At 43.2% G+C, this 12,301-nt stretch overlaps 1 protein-coding gene across 1 annotated transcript; it reads left to right on the forward strand.

Moving 5' to 3' along the window:
- The first annotated feature begins 6,284 nt into the window (after positions 1-6,284).
- LOC120659559 lies at positions 6,285-12,030 on the forward strand. The gene is made up of 6 exons (XM_039937738.1): positions 6,285-6,427; positions 6,524-6,714; positions 7,716-7,826; positions 7,903-10,175; positions 10,976-11,048; positions 11,172-12,030. Exons 1-6 carry the CDS (start codon positions 6,325-6,327, stop codon positions 11,319-11,321), a joined length of 2,901 nt encoding a protein of 966 aa, XP_039793672.1. The 5' UTR covers positions 6,285-6,324; the 3' UTR covers positions 11,322-12,030.
- Positions 12,031-12,301: the final 271 nt, after the last annotated feature.

Here is a 12,301-nt window from a genome sequence, read left to right on the forward strand (position 1 = left end):
CCCCACCATAGCGATAGTACACTCATCTGTCAGCTTCGTTCACAACAAAGCCGGCAGAGGTCAAAGTTCTATCAAACTTTTCATGCCACTGCTTAGGCGCTTGCTTGAGACCATATAAAGATTTTAACAACTTACAAACCATTCCTTCTTGACCCTTTGATACAAACCCATCCGGCTGATCCATATAGATCTCCTCTTCTAACTCTCCATTGAGGAAAGCCGTCTTAACGTCCATCTGATGAACGAGAAGACCATAAGAGGCTACCAGGGAAAGTGACACTCGAATTGTGGTCAATCGGGCAACTGGTGAATAAGTGTCAAAGAAATCTTCTCCTTCTTTTTGGGTATAACCCTTGGCCACAAGCCTAGCCTTATACTTTTCAATAGTACCATCTGGCCTAAGCTTTTTCTTGAACACCCACTTGCATCCAACCGGTTTACATCCATAAGGACGTTCAACGACCTCCCAGGTTCCATTAGACATAATAGAATCCATCTCACTCCTTACTGCTTCCTTCCAATAGTCAGCATCAGGAGATGAATATGCCTCTTCAATGGTTCTGGGTGTATCATCTATGAGGTATACAATGAAATCATCACCAAAAGACTTTACAGTCCTTTGTCTCTTGCTCTTTCTCGGAGCATCATTGTTATCCTCCTCAGGATTTTCTACAAGTGTATGTTCATTGTGTTCTATCGGCTCAGCAGAGCCATCATCCTCGATGAACTCTTGCCTAGATGAACTTGTTTCATCTCTCATGGGAAAAATGTTTTCAAAAAATGTAGCATCTCTGGACTCCATTATAGTACCAACATGCATGTCAGGTACTCCAGATTTCACTATTAAAAATCTATATCCAATGCTGTGAATAGTATAACCTAGAAAGATACAATCCACAGTTTTAGGTCCAAGCTTACGTTTCTTGGTTATTGGCATACTCACTTTTGCCAAACAACCCCATGTACGTAAGTATGACAGTGTTGGCCTTTTCTTCTCCCATTCCTCGAATGGAGTTATCTCTTTATTCTTTGTAGGAACACGGTTTAGGACATGACATGCAGTCAATATAGCCTCACCCCACCATTCCTTGGAAAGTCCCGCTGTATCTAACATGGCGTTAACCAAATCCGTTAGAGTGCGGTTCTTTCTTTCGGCAACCCCATTTGACTGAGGTGAATAGGGAGGCGTCCTTTCATGAATAATACCATGTTCCTCGCAGAATAAAGTAAATAAATTTGAGAAATACTCGCCACCACGATCTGACCTAACTCTTTTGATCTTTCTCTCAAGTTGGTTTTCTACTTCAGCTTTATAGATTTTAAAGTAGTGTAAAGCTTCATCTTTTGACTTCAACAAATAGATGTAACAAAATCTAGTACTATCATCAATCAAAGTCATGAAATATTTTTTACCACCTTTTGTCAACACTCCATTCATTTCGCACAAATCGGAATGAATTAATTCTAAGGGTGCCAAGCTCCTTGCCTCCGCGGTCTTATGAGGCTTACGAGTTTGTTTTGATTCAACAAATACATGACACTTAGAATTTTTGACAAAAGTGAACTTTGGAATTAAGCTCAAATTAGCTAAGCGCATCATACAACCAAAATTAACGTGACAAAGCCTCGAATGCCAAATATTTGTTTCATCAACGTTAATAACATTGTATGCAATTTTATTACAAACATCTGACAAAGAAAGACGGAACAAGCCTCCGCTTTCATAACCTTTTCCAACAAAAGTACCAAACTTAGACAAGATACATTTATTGGACTCAAAGACTAATTTGAAACCATCTCTACACAGTAGAGTGCCGCTGACTAAATTCTTCTTGATGGTGGGGACATGCTGCACGTTCTTCAGCTGCACGGTCTTCCCCGAAGTAAACTTCAGATTTACCGTACCAACACCAAGAACACGCGCATGTGATCCGTTCCCCATCAGTAAGGAGGAAGTCCCGCCGGTCTGGTAAGAAGAGAACAAAGAAGCATCAGCACAAACATGAATATTAGCACCAGTGTCAACCCACCACTCGGGTGAACCAAAGACTGAAAGAACAGTAGGTAATAAATTACCGTACCCCGAAGTTCCTCCAGGCTCGCTAATAACCATGTTGGCGGAGTCGTTGCCTTTACGGTTCGGACACTTTGCAGCAAAGTGATCCGTACTAGCGCACACATAGCAAGCTCCCGTCTTCTTCTTCTTCTTAAAAGTGGTTGTCTTCTTAGTCTTTGGTTGGTTCTGCAGTGGCTTTTTCTTGTTCTTGTGGGAGTTGTTCTTCTGAACAAGATTGGCACTTGAAGCACCAACAACTCCTTTCCCACGTATGTCCTTTGCTCTCGCCTTCTCCTCAACATCAAGAGTCCCTATGAGTCCATCTATTGTGAACTCCTGTCTCTTGTGTTTTAGAGAAGTAGCAAAGTCCCTCCAAGAAGGTGGCAGCTTAGAGATTATACCTCCGGCCACAAACTTATTGGGTAACACACATGGGGACTCTTTGCTGCAATTTTTGAGATCTTTTGCCAGAGTATGTATTTCATGAGCCTGTTCCACTACAGAACGGTCTTCGATCATCCTGTACTCAAGGAACTGCTCCATGATATACAACTCACTCCCGGCGTCAGATACTCCATATTGAGCCTCAAGAGCATCCCACAATGTTTTGCCAGTTGGCAGCCGGATATAAGAATCCACCAGGTTATCACCGAGAACACTAATGATCAAGCCTCGAAAGAGAATATCAGCCTCATCGAACGCACTCCCTTCCTCTAGAGAGAATTGTTCAGGCTTACCCTCTTTCACATGGATCACTCTCGATAGTGTTAACCACAGTATAAGCCGCTCTTGCCAACATTTATAATTTGAACCATCAAAAGGTGGTGGTTTGATTGATGCAGCAAAGCTAGATACCGAAAGCCTATTAACACATTTAGGTTTTTGGATTGTTAGATATCTAGGCAATTTTCGGTATATTTTAATTCCAAATATTAATATCAATTTCATGATATAGATGAGTGATAATGTGTGTACAAGATATGTGCATGTGTTCATGTTATTCTCACTAATAAGCATGAACAAAGAATTAAACCAGAGTAGGTTTAGTAAGTACCCCAAGGCGGGACCAGTGCCGGAGGCACCGGTTGCGCCGTTACCAGCTGGAATAGACATGCTATTCGACTGGTCTTGCTCGAAGTAGCCGAACTATGTCGATGCAGTAAGATGTTCGCAGTGCAGTCCCACGAACGGCCCTGCTCTCGCTAGACCTGTGCGCGCAGTGCTAGCGGTGGGGAAGGCAGAAAGCAGCTGAGGGAGAAGGGAGAGGGCAGTTAATGTGCCTTAGGTTCAACGAACCTGGACGTCGTAAAGAGCCTTCAATGTCCGGTCATTAGTGACGACATTAACCCTCTGTTTTAATACTCATCTCAGCACATCACGTCGCACCGCACCTGCACGTCACGTCCGGCTCCGTCCGGCCTCGCCTCGGCCACGGCCCGGCGAGGCGAGCGCGCGCGCGTGTGGTTCACCGTCCTCCTCTTACCGGTTTCACAAGTTGTGTACACGAAGTCCACCTTTTAAGTCGGTTGAGATCCTCCTCAATTCCCGGTACGGAATTAAGCATTGATTCTCTAGCATTAATAGTGAGCTTTAAATTCTTTTAATGCTTTAAAAGTAATGGGCCAAGCCCATTACTCCAACAGGAACTCCGGTGACTTGGCCGCGGCCGACGTCCGCGTCGATCTCATCTCGTCGAGCTGGGCCTGGGGATGAAGCCGAGTCGGGCGCCGCAAGGTCTTGAGTCGACGTAGGAGCGAGCCGTCGTCAGTGAGCTCCAAAACTTGAATGCATTTGCATGCCATCTTCTTGTTATACTAGGCTAATCACTGGGAGTTGGCCGTATATGAATGTACAAAAATCCATCAAACACTATGGAAAACGTGCCGGAAGTTTTACTTCTAGCTCATTTTAGCTAGAGCTTAAAAACGACTACATCTTACAGTCCCTCAATTTGCGCAAAATAGTGAAGCCGGTACCGGAATAAACCTTTCCAAATAGATCTTAACTTAGAGTCTGTTAGTTGGAAATTAATTATGCACGTTTGAATCATTTGGAACTATATCAGCTACATAGTTTCAACTCATGGATCAAACAGATCCTCGTCCAATTACCCAAGCATACTGTATTAATTAATTTTTATGATAAAAGCTTGAATGCGATGGAGCGAACTGTCATGCTTCCATGCCGTCTACAAGATGTGCAACTAATGATTCTAAGTTTGTTCGAACTCGCAGCAAAAGAGATGCATATTGTATCCAGCATCCAAGAAAAAGATTAGTGGCAACAGATGATTACTGTGTCTCTATCAAAATCGGGCCAGAAGTTTTCTAGTCGAATTTGAATATTTCCAAGTGGTGAAAATGGCAGCAAAGAAAATGACTGACAAGTAATTCTCAACAAAAGATTATCACAAGCAATAAATTAGTCCGTTGCTCCTCCAAGGATTACAAACTTGGAGACACATGAGCTTGAAGTCCGTGGATAACTTTTAGGAAGCCGCAGATAATCCAAGTTGCTTATTGTTCTTTCTGTTCATTTGATTTCCTAATAATAAGACTGATATAAATTCAATCTTTTTTTAAAAAAATAAATCTTATTAATATATTGGGCCCTAAGATATTATTTTAGGACTGAGAGACTATATTTTTATATTCCTAACCATAAATTTTATCATTCCCATATAATTACTATACACGCTCCGTGAAGGCTCACTTCCACACAACTACCACAAGTAATTTTTTTTATAAAAATGAGCTGCGTCTCGTAACCCATTGGTGTTCTTTGTTTGTAAATTATTGAGCTAGGATTTGAATTTTTTTATTTTTTACCAACTTTTCCAAATGCTGAACTGAGTTCCCAGAATTGTTTCCTGATTTTCAAAAGAAATGTACTATATCTCCAATATATATTCACGAACATTAGAATGTGCTTTAAATCCACGTCGGATTTTGAATCTTCCCCGATACGGAGCCTCAGGAAAAGGATTAAGTCCATATTACTCCCCTCAACTCTTCAATAAATCTACATTTCAACCCCCAACTACCAAACCGTGTATTTGACACCCCCCCCCACCCCCGAAATGTCCAAACCAGGTACGGCAACAGCACAATCAGCAGCACAACAGATCACAGTCAGCAGCAAAATCAGATCAGCAACACAGTAGGACACAACCTGCACACTCAATCTCATGTCAACTCACTAAATGCCATGGTTCCCATACCAGGTTCACAGCAAAGTATCACAAGTGTTAGCAAGAGAAAAAAGACTTGCTCTGGTTTAGGAATTATATGCTCAGACAGGACTGGAACCACACTACAAAATGTAAGTTCTTGTTGTCATCTCTCAATAAAAAATATCATTGTTGCTTACATTGATTTATAATTGCAGTCTGGGATGTCAAACCAAAGAATTGTAAGGACGACTGCTCAGGGAAGGGTGGCAACCAGACCTGGTGGAACAGCTTCCATGCACATAGAGGCCAATGTGCCATCATCACAAGCTAGAGCTAAAGTCTGTACTTATGTCACATCTGGGACTGCAAGTGCAGAGTAACGGCACGAGAACCATCCAACAAAAGAGTTCCATCCAAATCTTCAGGCAGCACTGAAAGGATGGAAGTGTAATTTGCTATTGTTGGCTATTAAGTCATGTAATTTGCCAGACTGTAGGCTATTAAGTCATATAATTTGCCAAACTAATGGCTCTAATTTGTGCCAGACTATAGGCTACTATTTCTTGTGTTATGCCAAACTAATGGCTCATGTGCCAGTGCTATGCAGTATCATCTATTCTGCTTCATGTGAGGAGCTCCTGCAGATGAGGGACAGAGATGAGCAGAGGAGGGACAGAGATGAGCAGAGGAGGGAGAGGGACTCGAGGAGATGCTCTGCAGAGGTGGGAGGAAGGGAGAGAGAGCACTGGTGATGAACAGAGGACGAAGGGAGAGAGAGAGAGTGCGCCGACGGAGAGAGAGCGCTGGGAGGAGCGCAGCAATTAAAGACGCAGTGGGTGGAAATTGGGTGTCTGACGTGGCGTCCACGTCGGATGAAAACCGGCCTTCAGTGGGCTCAGGGCCTAGCGTATCCGGTTTTGACAAAAAAAAATTTGGGGTAATTCCGGTTTTGACATTTCGGGAAGGTCAAATACACGGTTTGGTAGTTGGGGGTTGAAATCTAGATTTATGGAAGAGTTGAGGGGTAATATGGACTTAATCCTCGGGAAAAATGCCTTTTTTCACTTCGCCCCCTCAAACTCCTCCGCCTCCCACAATGCCACCCCTCTCCGCCTCCGCCACAGCCACCCGCTTCGCCGCCGACTGGGTCGTCGACGCCCTCGCCGGAGACGAGACCCTCGAGTTCTCCGTCCTCAAGGGTGAGGCTTCGAACCTCTAACCTCCTCCTCCGTTGGCCTCGACAGCTCCCGTCTCTCACCTTTGGGGTGGTTTTTGGCTTGCTGGCGGTTCCGCAGCGCTCGTGGGCGCTTCGCCGGAGTCCCTCGCGGGCGCCCCTGAGGCCACGCGGGAGCGGGTCGCGCTCCGGTGCCTGGAGGAGGTATCGTCCGTGATAGCTGCAGGGGGTGATGCCGCGGCGACGGTCAAGGTGCTTAGGGTTGATGACGCCCGGTCATGTGAGGATTTGCTGCTTCAGCTTATCGGAGAGGTGCGTTGTTCGTATGCACCCATATGCATTCTCGCGGTTCGCATTCGCCTTCCGATTTCGTTGGATAGTGCAGAAGCTGCGTGGACTGTGGAGTGCTTGCATTTGTTTCTGTTCATATTTGGGGACATTTCGTCCAATGGGTAGTGGATAGTTACTGTTAGCCGCCTTGTTCCTAACTCGGCATTGCCACTTTTCACATTGGTTGCCTTTGGTAGAGCGGTAGTGATTGAGTCACAGGTGACAGAGCAAGGAACGTGTCCTGAGACTAGCGATTATAAGTTTGGGGGATTGATATAAATCTGGACAGGGCGACTCATCGCAAACTTGTCTTGCTAGGCAATGTCATTATTATTACTTGTTGAAAGAAAAAATGAAGATATATTGGGGTTAATGTTATAGGATTTTCATTCCATTATAGAGTCCGGGATTTGTTGCATCCTAAACTACTCTCTGTTCTTTTTGTGTACCTTCACTGCTTCTGCCCTAATCACTGATTCTATTGTAATTTTACAATATTTCTAGGCTGGACACTGCTATTAATCAAGTTGATGTATTCTAGTGACATGCTTCAGTATATTTCCCTTACCTAATTCATATAAAACAAACTTAGCTACTTCCTCCTGTTAAGATATACCAATTTGGTGCTAAGTTAGCACCAATTATTCTGTAAACGTTGATTGCTATGACACTTCTGCTACTGCTCCGTTGCATATATGATTGTGAAGTCAGAAATATTACCGCATTGCTGGGCTGTGCCAATGCTCTAATCTACTGCAAAAATCTAGTGGTGTCAATTGCCATCTTGCCAATCATTTATCACATAAGTGTCCATGTGCGTCAAGTGTAGAAAGTTCCTAGTCCCATGTGGAGCCTTGTGTTCATCGCTTCCACTTTGTTTTAGTGTGACTTTGCTTTTCACATTGTGAAAGTTCATGAGCTTTTAGGTTTGTCTTTTCTTTTTGCAAATAAGGCATGTTGTAATACACGAGGAAAATTTGCAGGTTGGAAATTCTGGAAACTTGGAGAAGGATTTGCTTCCACCTTTCAGTCAAGACATCCAGAATGTTATTCGCATCAAGAAACCTACATTACCACAAACTTCCTTTGAGTTGGTAAGTTAATTAAATAGCTGATGTCAAAATTAGAAATAGAATAAGTTTATGCTAAACATCTTTTTTTTCTGTTCAGCTAAGAGAAGTTGATCCGGACATCAAGTCTACGGCCCCATCATCCCAACTGGAGCAGAATGGCACCACCCAACTTGACAATGAGCAGTCCCCGTGCAGCAGCAATGATCATGTAAATATAGAGAAGCCTAGGCTTCCTACAGACAATGGGGAGCTTCAGCAAGAGGCCCTGGTAAATTTAGTGGATGAATCAGACTCAAGAATTATTGAAATGGATTCGGTCGCACCAACTTCTGTTCTTCACCAACCATGCACATCCGACAGTAAGTGTCGCTATCCTCTGCAAGAAGATGCTATAGGTGCTTCTAGTTTGGGTCCCAGGTCTCAAGAGAGGAGTCCTACTGTGGAGGGGAACATTTCAGTTGAACCCGTGCCTGCTTCGGCTAGCTGTGATGCAGCTTTGCAGGGAAGCATTACTGAACCATTGTCCAAGCATGTTATGGAGTATCATACTACCGTGGTTCAACGACAATCTAATAGGGAAACATCTCCAAGCCCACCACACTATATTGATGGAGAGAGACCACATAATGATTGCACCAGCGATCTGCCATCGAAGGATCCCAGGCATGAAGAGTTATCCATGCATACCACAGTAAATCCAGATATTGACAGAAGCAGTGATGCGTTGCCAACAAATGCATCTAAACCTGAGTGTGTTACCACACAGAATACAACCATGATTTCACAACCTCACAGCAGCGGAACTCATCTGAGTACTCTGCAGAACAGAAGTGGTGAGAGAGTAAACCAACATCTAGATGATGTCAGTGCAAGTATTGAGCCAGTGGAAAAGGACCATGTTTATGAGAAGCTGACTCTTCAAGCTGCTAGTGCTTTACTTTCTATGAGCTGCAATGGCAATATTCAAGGAGGGAAATCTGAAACCAACCATCAGTCAGGGAATACTACAGAGCATACTATGGTGTTTGAACAACAGAATGTTGGCAGGTCACATCTAGAAGTCAGTAAGGCCAACAAGGTTAATCAAGCACCACATGATGGCAGCATTCAGGAAAATAATGTGGTTAACGGTGGGCCTAATGCACAGATTGCTCCAAGTTCACAACCCTGCAATATAACCTTGCATGATAAAATTTCAGAAGCTGACTATTTATCTGAGGAGAATACTGGAAAGAACAGAAGTGATGTTCAGAAATGTGGTTGCAGTGCGTCTGTTCCAAGCTCTGCTCAGGATGGAGACGGAAAAGGTGCAACAAAGATACCGAACAAGGAAAATTTTGGGGATACCTCTGTAGAAGTATCTGTCCCTTGCTCAGATTATAATTTACGTGGCACTGCTGCTGCTGGTCTTCTGGCAATGACTGACAAAATGCCTTTCCGTACCAAGGATCAAGACATTAATGATTCTCTTGGGGATTTGTCACAACAAGATTTGTGCATAAAATGTGGCAAAGATGGTCCGTTGCTGAAATGCAGCAGCTGTTTGTTAACTGCTCATGATAGCTGTTTTGGTTCATCAGCAACATTTGAAGATACTGGACTATTCTGCTGCCCAGTATGCTTCTGTACAAAAGCCACTGAAGCATATAAAAAAGCAAAGAAAACATACTGTGAAGCTAGGAAAAACCTAGCTGCTTTCCTTGGCACAACACGTTTGGTCAAGCAACATGATGAGAAACCAAATGGATCTCTGCCAGTAGCTGCCAACAGAAAGGGACATTCAAATGGGTGTGACTCGCCAAAAAGGAAAAATATCGATCAAAATGAAGCAGATAACCTTGCTCATCAGGATGAAGAGCCTTATCAACAGAGGAAGAAGCAGAAAATAAATGGTACAGGCAATGGTTATCCTGAACAGGTAGTCATTGAGAAGGTTCCTTTTCCGAGTTCTGATGTTGCACCCGTGAATAAACATACCGTTCTCAAGAATAATAGTAGCCAGAGAGTCCAGGGTGCAGAGAAACAGCAGCAGGTGGAAAACAAAGAAGCTGGCAATGACAATTCCTCCCATGAAACAAGAAGTTTATCTCAGAAAAAATGCGGTCCTCCTGCAAATGAGGAAGTTGAGGCTGACAGAGAGGATGGTCTTGCAAATTCTCACCAACCTGATGATACTGATAAATTAGAAGCCACATCTTCAAATGTCTCTGGCAATAGATCATCCCCCCCTTGGCATAACATGAGACACAGCAAAGCAAGATTACATGCGAATGAGACAGTGGCATCAAGTAGCTCTAGAAAAACTGCACAGAAGGATCATCGCATGCCTTCATCAAGACAAAGAAATTATGCATATCAGCAGAAGCGTTAGTAAGTGTCATCACTATCATTTTTTTCTCTGACTTTATTCTCACTTGCTTTTTCATATAGCCAAAAGCCAAAATTATTTATTTGTTCTTTGGATTACTTAAACATTACTGGGGTCTGTTAGAATCATATTGAGAGTGTGTGTTTATATATGCATTATCTAAAACTTCTACTGCAGATGCAATTGTGCTGGCATATGTTGAGTCCAGATGCTCTCTTGTTTTTTCCTTTTTCTTATGGTAGTGTTATTGTGTTCTTGCTCAAACTTTTTCCACTATTTTCTAAGCTCAATATTATGGTTCCCATTAGCTTGAGTTTGAACTTTAAAGATCTTTAAGTTTTTAAGAGAACATTAACTATGCCATGCTGTCATGCTGATGTATGATGGAAAGTGGACCTCATTTTTCAGCATGAATATAAATTCAGATGGAGTTTTGTTTATCCATGGTCATTCTGTTCTGTTGCAATACTACTGTTTTAATAATGGTATTTGACACTGTTGAATGATCACACGGTTTCACACTCTCTTGTGTGTTGATAGCCATGATAAAATATTATGTACCAGCTTTGGCTTTAGAACGGAGAAAGGAGACTGAATTGTAAAATTTGTGCCAGCTTTCTTTAGAGACCAGTGTCTTTCTTTTTCATATGTTCAGTTGCTAAGGCTATGTTGTTGTTGTTGTTGTTGTTGATATTCAGATGCTCTATTATTGTGGCCTTGTGGGACATTTCATTTCTGTAAACTTTACCATTTTATGGTGTCAACCTTTGCTATTCCAAGAACTGAACACATCTATTCACAGTTCCAATCCTGTTGCACCAAGTGGAAGGCGCTCAAAGCTCTGTTGGACAGAAGAAGAAGCAGCAGCTCTGAAGGTAATCATACTTGACTGTAAATTTTCACTGCTGAATCCTCACATCATCTCTTGTGCTGGGTGTTCTCTGGTTAGATGTGCAATAATTGTGGATTATTTATACTTTTCACTGTTGCTGATCCAGGAAGCAATGGCAAAATTCACCCCACAGGATGACACGCCAATTCCATGGGTTCAGATTCTAGAATACGGTAGGGATGTGTTCCACAGGACGCGCCTCCCATCTGATTTGAGAGTCAAGTGGAGGAACATGAAGAAGAGAGCAGGCTATTGATTCTGGCAATCTCACATATGCAGCCATTGTTTCACATTCGTGGTCACTAACCCCTTCTTTCTCTTTTAGCCCATCCGTTGCCATAGCTCGCAGTGTAGTCAACTTGATCAGGTAAATCAACTTAATCAATTTGATCGGACATATAGAATATGCTGTAGTATTACATGATCGTCTGAGATATTCAAGATAGCTGTGTATATAAAGTGGTCCAGAATGAGACGCGACCTAAATCATCACAAGCATGAATGGTCCAAGAAGTTTGTGTTAGGTGAGTGTTGGCTATGGTTGGCAGAGTCGATGCAGCCTAAAAGATATCAGTTAATACTGCAACAAATAGGCACCGGCGGCTAGAATAGTACTGGGAGGAATGTTTTGTTATATTGCTCTGTTTAGACACTGTTCAAATGGAAATAGTATCATCACAGGACTGGTTTATTTGGAGGCAGCCTACAGGTTTTTGGCATGAACCACCAGCTAGGATTTTATCCAAGACAGGTGGTTGATATGCCTAAAGTCCGTGAGGCCGTGTCCAACCAAAGTAGTCTGTGTATGTCATTGAAGCTGTATGCGAGGTGAAAGCACAACTGGTCAAGCTGTACTGTATCTGATAGAGGTGGCCTGGTCTATGCATTAGGAATTGTATTTTCAGGGAAACCTGCAAAACATGTTCTTCAAGATTGCAGTTCTGTGGATTTTTAATGGTTGTAAACTTTGGTGAGGTTCTGTGGCTGTTGATGGTGTACCAGATGGGGAGGGGTTATACTGTGCTGCTACCAGTGTGGCGCCGAGTAAAAAAGAAGAGTAAAATCGAGAAGGGACCACGACCACCCGTGTACCAGCGCCGGCCCATGCTGCTGCTACAGGCATAAAAGTAGGAGTAGACGACGGTGGGTCGGTGGCGACTGGCGAGACAGAGCAGTAAAGATGGGGCGGAGCGGCGGCTGGACCAACGGTAAACGTCGTAGCAGGCAGGCAGGCAG

This window comes from Panicum virgatum, chromosome 2N, assembly GCF_016808335.1.
Source record: "Panicum virgatum strain AP13 chromosome 2N, P.virgatum_v5, whole genome shotgun sequence".
NCBI lineage: Eukaryota > Viridiplantae > Streptophyta > Magnoliopsida > Poales > Poaceae > Panicum > Panicum virgatum.

Bases quoted from the DNA above. Each gene is read 5' to 3' on its own strand.
- LOC120659559 (XM_039937738.1), top strand. From the start codon at position 6,325: ATGCCACCCCTCTCCGCCTCCGCCACAGCCACCCGCTTCGCCGCCGAC. The intron at 7,827-7,902 runs GTAAGTTAATTA...TTTTCTGTTCAG, and splicing joins CACAAACTTCCTTTGAGTTG to CTAAGAGAAGTTGATCCGGA. The intron at 11,049-11,171 runs GTAATCATACTT...TTGCTGATCCAG, and splicing joins AAGAAGCAGCAGCTCTGAAG to GAAGCAATGGCAAAATTCAC.